The sequence below is a fragment of the Belonocnema kinseyi genome, chromosome 7 (assembly GCF_010883055.1).
Source record: "Belonocnema kinseyi isolate 2016_QV_RU_SX_M_011 chromosome 7, B_treatae_v1, whole genome shotgun sequence".
Taxonomy (NCBI): domain Eukaryota; kingdom Metazoa; phylum Arthropoda; class Insecta; order Hymenoptera; family Cynipidae; genus Belonocnema; species Belonocnema kinseyi.
The window spans coordinates 113,592,646-113,600,136 of record NC_046663.1 but is presented as its reverse complement, the minus strand read 5'-3'; the positions used below and the strand labels follow the sequence as shown (position 1 = coordinate 113,600,136).

General features: G+C 29.3%; 1 protein-coding gene across 5 annotated transcripts in view; it reads left to right on the top strand.

Moving 5' to 3' along the window:
• Positions 1 to 4,480: 4,480 nt before the first annotated feature.
• The window catches only part of LOC117176110 (abl interactor 2-like), a 9,955-nt gene continuing 6,944 nt past the window's right edge, over positions 4,481 to 7,491 (top strand). For 2 of the 5 annotated variants that reach the window (XM_033366157.1, XM_033366156.1), the window contains exons 1-2: positions 4,506 to 4,637; positions 5,482 to 6,147. In XM_033366157.1, the coding sequence (XP_033222048.1) occupies positions 4,622 to 4,637; positions 5,482 to 6,147 (682 nt within the window). In that variant the 5' untranslated portion in view covers positions 4,506 to 4,621. Of the gene's footprint in view, positions 4,638 to 5,397; positions 6,148 to 7,491 lie in introns of all 5 variants that reach the window. The other 3 variants (XM_033366159.1, XM_033366160.1, XM_033366158.1) reach the window with 3 other exon arrangements.

Sequence of the window (7,491 nt, the reverse complement as noted above, 5' to 3'; positions counted from 1 at the left end):
ATTTTCAACGATTGAGGAGATAAAAACTGCATCGCTGAAAGAACTCAAGGCTATACCACAAAATGATTATCAGAAGTGCTTCGATGATTGGAAAAAGTGTTGATTTATAAATAAGTAACATGTGCTTTTAAAGACAAAGAAAATGTTCCTATAAAAATAATATAGGATTTGAATGGAATTTGAATAGATTGAATTCGGAAATTACTCTTTTATTTAACGAGAAAATTGGTGTATTCGTTTATTATATTCCATATCCTTAATCGTCTTTTATTGTCAGTACTTTAATACAAAAATTAAATCAAACGATTATTTTTGCAAACAATAGTATTTAATTTTTATTTATATTATATACCTAGTTAGAATGTTTTCCTGAAACCACCCTCTTATCTTACCCTTATCTATTATTATAAAAAATTACGTATTTGCCAATATCATTCCAAAATATTTGAAAACATATAATGTGTCACTTCTTATTAATAATAAGCATATGATAATACTTGTATGCTTTGTGATGGTGTGAAACTGCAAAATGTCTACAACTTTCAGCAGATTAGGTTAGATACCCTTCGAAACATTATGTTCAAGAAATGTTTTTCATAGACGTTTTTATGTAACAAATGCATACGTTATTGCTGTCTACTCAATTTGCAAAGTATGAACAATTAAGAGAAACAATATTTTTGCACAATATAATATGCACAAACATTTTTAAGCAAATCCCAGTCCCACTGTAGAGGTTAAGGAAAACTTTTAAAAGTGAAAGTTTTCCCACAAGATATTTAATGTGACGAATATTTAGGAATATTATATCAAATAAACGCAAAAATAATAAGGAATTCAAATTAAGTCTTAAAATTAAAAAAAATTCGTTACCGTAAAATTTCTTCTACTTTACCGGAAATTTCTACCGTTACTGGTAATTTCAGATAACGACCCAACACTACTAAGGTACTATATTAGATGGGAATATGCAAGCTGCCATTCTGGTTACCCGCTAAATTCAAAATCGCTAAATTGATTTATAATTATATAAATACACTTACATGATACAGATTATTTATTTTTGAATTATACTGAAGCATTGTTTTCAAATTATAAATTATAAATAAAATTACTTGGTATAATATTTTACTCAGTTTATGAATAGGAGTGCGCTAAAATTATAACCATATTATTTTTTAAATAAATATTAACAAATAATAAAATAATAATAGACCGTAGGTCAAACATTAATACAATACTTTTTCAAGAGTTTATTATGATAGCTATTTATATTTCACATCATACGTCCTTTTTATTTGCGTGGGTTAACGTGCGTCGTTCTGTAGAAAAACGGGGTCCTAACCTTACTTTCTTCTTGATCTTAGTTCGCTTTAATATATCAAAAAAAATCTCATAGGCAATTTAATTTAATGTAAACATAATTTTCAGACCCCCTATATTTGAATTATATTGTGATAGTCATGAATATTAATAATAACTTCGCATAATCTTGAATTTAAATTCGGTTTCCATTTGTCGCGTCTACAATTTATGATCCACATTGACAGTCTTCCTCTTCGCCTTAGTAGAAAACTGTAAAGTTCAAATCCATCCTCGCTTCTATTTTTACAAATACGGAGTATTGCAGCAGGCCATTTATCTTATATTCTAAACTTAATTTTAATTAAACTATACAACATGCTTCTCGCATTGTTTCCCGCGAACTGTGCAGGAACCAGAATGCTGGTTGAATATTCCTGTCTAATATAGTACCCTGACACTACTAGCAGCCCCCTGCCGCGACCGTGTATGTGTATGCAGTGGCAGTTTTCTTACGATCCAGAGGGGAAATATCGATCAAACTAAGCCAACAGACGGCACCACGAAAAGTAGGTCTGTCTTTTTCATTAAATTGCATTGAGAAAAAACAAAAATTATTAAAAACTTGATGCTGTTTGCAAATAAACAAAAAAGAATATATGAAAAAATAAGGGTAACTATTACTAATTATTTCAAAGAAGAAAAAGTCATGAAAATATGTAGTTTAATATAAATAAAATTTAATTTTGAGATACATTTTAAAAGCAGTTCGAACTTTATATTTTTTTGATTTATTTTACTCATATTACTGATTTTATTATTTGTTGAAGTTAAACAAAATTAATTATTGTTGAAATTTTTAATATAGCTAATGAAAAAATTAATAATATTTAAGACCTAAATGACAAAAATATTTAAAACATATACATGATCAGAAGAATTAATGAAAAATATATTATTCATATCCAATATAAATATTATAATAATTAGAATATGTAAGACTGCAACTTAAGTTGCAAAGTAAAGAATCTTTGTTCCTTTAAAATCTTAACATTTTGAAGTTTTAAAGGAAACATTTTTAAAAAGTAGTGGTAATTGTAATTAAAATGTTTTATTTTATTAAAATCTATAAACAAACGTACTGTACTCATGACGCACAGTTGGAAGAAATTGCACTTTTTTCATTAAAAAATGTCCTCTATTTTTTTATTAATAATTTTTCAAGTCAAAGTATGAACAAAGTCTTATTATCGGTGAAAAAATTTTCTTTTTGACAAAAGTGCTTGCCATTAATGTAATAATGACATTTAATAACAAAAATAATTTTAAAGTTCATAATAACCTCTGTGATAAACAATTTTTGTGCCAAAATATTAGAATTTGAGATTTTTCAAATTATAATTTCCTTCAATAGCCAGAACGACTTTAGGTATTCCTTAAAATAATAAATATTTAATAATATCTGATAAAATATAACAATTTAAATTTTTGTAAACAACTTAGGTAAAAAAATGTAAAATGTTTGCCCTTTCGCATAGAAAATTTTTTTTGCACTGGAATGCTAAGTCGGTGGGTTATTGTCAAAAGGTTTTGTATTGAGTGAATCTTAGCATTTAGTGTTATAATTCATTTCCAATCTATTACGATTGAAAACCCGACTTTTTCCGAGTGATACTGCCAACATTGGGACATTTTTTATGTAAATTGTTTGTAAACATGTAAGTTGTTATATTCCACTAAATATGATCAAAGATACATTTTTTAGGAATATCCGTAGCTAATGTAGCGATTAAAGAAAATAAAAATTTTCATAAAACCTTACATTTGAATATTTTGTCACGAGAATTATTCATAACAATGGTTATTGTTAACTTCTCACATATTTTTGTAACTAGCAGTTATTCGCCCAACAGCTTAAAATATTTCCAGTGTAAAAAAAAAAATTTCTATGCGAAAGGGCCAAAATTTTGAATTTCTCTAGCACCAACAAATTTGGCCGATAATAAGACTATTTGTTAATTTGTTTATCAAATTTGTTTCCACAAATAAATGGAATGATAAACAAATTATTTGTATTTTATGAGTCGCTAAATATTAATTTTAGACAATATAAAGTTTTCCTGATCAGTTATCAAAGCGTAAAAAATTGTTGTGTACAAAATTTCAGTTTTTCCATGCTTTGAGTACAAAAATTATTAATAAACAAATAGAGAAGACAAAAGTTTGGAACGTCAAGCTGAACGAAAAAAGTGAATTTCCTCCTACACTCCGTTATGAGTACGGTACGTTTGCTTATAGAGTTTAATAGTTTATAGTCTGTTCATTTTAGAAATGAGGTTTGCAATAATATAATTAACTATTTAATTCAAAATCTCCTTTATATAAGAACTTTTAATAAAATTGTTAGGGGTTGAATTCAGCAAGAAAAAAAGCTTTCAAGATTAAGCAACAAATAAATGATTGCACTGTATAAATGTATATATGATATTCGGTTCAATTTAAATAAATATATACATTATATTAAATAATATTAAATCCACTTTCTCATTTATTAGTCTTTTCATTAACGTTTTACCCAATTATTCCCTCAATATACAATATACGTCATATTTTTTATTAATTCTTCTGATCATGTATATGTTTTAAATATTTTTGTCATTGAGGTCTTCAATATCATTAATTTTTCCATTAGCTACATTAATAAAATTTAAAAAAAAAATTTGTTTAACTTTAAAAAATAATAAAATTAATAATATGAGCAAAATAAATCACACAAATATAAAGTTCGAACTGCTTTCAAAATGTATCTCAAAATTAAATTTTATTCATATTTAACTACATATTTTCATGACTTTTTATTTTTTTAAATAATTAGTAATAGTTATACTTATTTTATCATCTATTTTTTTCTTTTATTTGCAAACAGCATCAAAATTTTAATTATTTTTGCTTTTTCTTAATGCAATTCAATGAAAAAGACAGACCTACTTTTTGTGGCGCCATCTGTTGGATTAGTTAAACCGAAAATTCCCCTCCGGATCGTAAGAAAACAGAAAAATGAGGGCGATGCATGGGGCTGACTACTAGAGATGTGGTTTTGACACATAAGTAAAGCTAGCTACTTAAGTGGTGTGAACTCACGAAGGCAGAGGTCGCGATTTCGATTTCATACGTAACTACACAGTCCCATCGTGCAAAATCCACCAGCTACAGTTAATGGTCAAAAGTTTTATGGGTGCGTGTCATAGAGTTGACTTTTTTCACTTGTAAACAATTTGGTAATTATAAACTTATGAAGGCGTAATAGCTGGTATTTGAGATGATGGCTGAATACCGTTAGTTCATTTTATATAATTTTGTTTTTTATCTCTTTAATGATTATTATCCCACCCGTTTTTCTACTTTTTTACCTCCCGCAAACAATTATTTGATCGTCACCATATTGCTTCCCTCTGTCGTGTAGCACTCTTTTATTAAATGTCAAAAGTTATAACCTCATTTTTATTAAAAGTTTTTGTTTAAATATTTATATGCTTGTAGTTGCACGAAATATGGAAAAACTAATGCTTTACTGCAAAATACAGCTATTTCCAGACACTATTTGACTTATTACTTTCTTTTGACATTTAAGATCTTTGCTGAATCTATAAGACTTAACATAATGGTTTTATTCCAAATTTTTTGGTATCTTCACAAGAACGTCAAAACTTATTAACTTGTAGATAAGAATTCATTTCCTCAACAACAAAACTAGTTTATTCCAAAACACATTGCTGAGACTTGAGAGACTTCAGAATAGTCTGGTACAAATAATTTTTGATTATTCGGAGCATTCTTTAATAATATTTTTTACCTTTTCTTACTAAAGAATAAATGTGATGTACTTTTATTGTAAGAGCTCAAACATCGTGGAAAAAAAATTCTTGAGCAATGCTTGATCTTTCGTGATATAAGCTTTTTAAAAAGATAGATCTTTTGGAAATGTTGTAACTGTTGTTAGGGAATAAAATATATCAAAATTAATTAGATTCAGCATAATCATTTTAATACAGAAATAGCTGTTTTCTTATTTGCAAATTCTCTAAATCTCCTAAGGATAAGTCTTCAACCAACCTATGCATATTCCCAATAAGAATAACGCCCAGCTTACTAAAAAGTGAGTATCGTCGAGTGAAACAGGTGCTGGCTCCTGCGGGGTTTCATCCGGCGTGGGCAGCGACTCTGAAGTCATGGCTGAACTAGCAGCTCTCCTTCGCCAGGAGATTCCTGAGGGAAGAGGCAGCCTCGCGGATAGCCACACGAACCTCGAGCGAGTCGCAGAATATTGTGAAGCGAACTATTTCCAAGCCGAAAATAAAAGAATAGCTCTCGAAGAAACCAAGAACTACACGACCCAATCCTTGGCTAGTGTCGCCTATCAAATAAACACCCTTGCATATAATTTCCTTCAGCTTCTTGACTTACAGACTTCACAGCTTGACGAGATGGAGAGTCAGATGAATCACATTGCTCAAACAGTAATGATCCACAAGGAAAAAGTTGCTCGAAGAGAAATCGGCGTTCTTACTGCCAACAAAATGACGAGTCGTCAATATAAAATCATCGCTCCTGCTAATCCCGAGAAGCCAATTAAATATGTGAGAAAGAGTATTGATTATGCAATTCTGGATGAAATTGGCCATGGAGTTCGTGGAGGAGGAACTCCGAGAAGCAAACAAAGAGGCGGAAGCCAGGGAAGTGTTCAGAGCCTGGGAGTTGCTTCTCAAAGTTCTGCTCTGGCTGCCACGATTGTTGGTCCTGCGCCAACGACCAAACCTCCGACACCTCCTCAGAATGTCAGAACAGGTTTGTTATTAATTTTTTATATCAAAATCACTGGACCGGGTGACCGGAAATTGATTGAAACCAGCAAATTGCACTGAATATATTTTCTGATCGGTAATTTTTTAGATTCTGAATTTGTTAATAGAAAAACTTTACCAATTACTTACAATGTCAATTGTTATTATTTACAATAATATGATATTGAACAAGTTCGTTTTGAAATTTAAAATATTTAATTGAATTTTAAAGAAAAAGTTTGAAATACTTTAAATTTTCAAGGCTGAAATTTAACAATTTGAATTTTATCGTTTAGGTGAAACTATTCTAGAGTAGGTCCCAAAAAATGTATACTTTTAAGGGCCGCCCATAAACTACTTCCATGGCGTAGTTAGGGGGGGGGGGGTGAAATTTCGTTATCACATCTGTTATGCACTGGAAAACTTCATTCTATTTACAACAGCTTGTGTCTGTGTTTTGACAGGTCTGTTATTTGCCATAGATACTAATGAGAAAGAGGGAGTATATAGAATATAGGCACCATAATAAACTAGTGTATATTCTTCATGTTACCTGCGAAAATGAAGGCAGTAAACTATAGATTTTCACATTTAAAATTAAGTAAACTCCAAGGCTAACGTCATGAAAAAAGATGTTTAGCACACCAAAGATTAAATTATAACAAATTTGTTGAAAAAAATGTATTTAGAGGTTCCGCAAGCCCATGAAGTTTAAAACATATTTCCCATAAGAAAAAAAGACGTTTTTGTATATTTGATTCATAATCGAGCAGGAGACAGCCAAGAACAATTAGCCCTTTTCAGGGCCAAAACATTTTTCTAAAGAAGGAATAATGTAATGTTTGAATATATGCAATGAATTGTTAAAAGAAAAATATATATTTTTAGTTAAAAATAATTAAAGTATCAAAAGAAAAAAAGAAATTTGTAATAAATCAAAATTCATTTATAATATGAAATTGTTTCAGTTGCCACAAGTGATGAATTTTCAACCAAACTATTCAATGTTCACTCAAAAAAGATGACAGGGCCCCTTAATATGTAGTCCTGCACTGTGTGGATGCACTGTGCTGGATGGGAACCCTGTGATAGCTTTTACCCCTCTTTTAAGTGAAAAGCGGAGTTCAGAAAAAATTTATTGTAAAAACTACAACTTTGTAGCATTATTATAAGAGAATATTATTAAAAATAATAATAACTTGTTTAAAAATTTGTGTTTGTTGAGATTAATTAACTATTATTTCACACATATGGATGTAAAATTTGATTGCGCATCTTTTTTTCTTAAGACAAAAAGTTGTAACTTTTTTAGTTTAAAAATTAAAGCCAAAAAACTTACTTTTTTGAA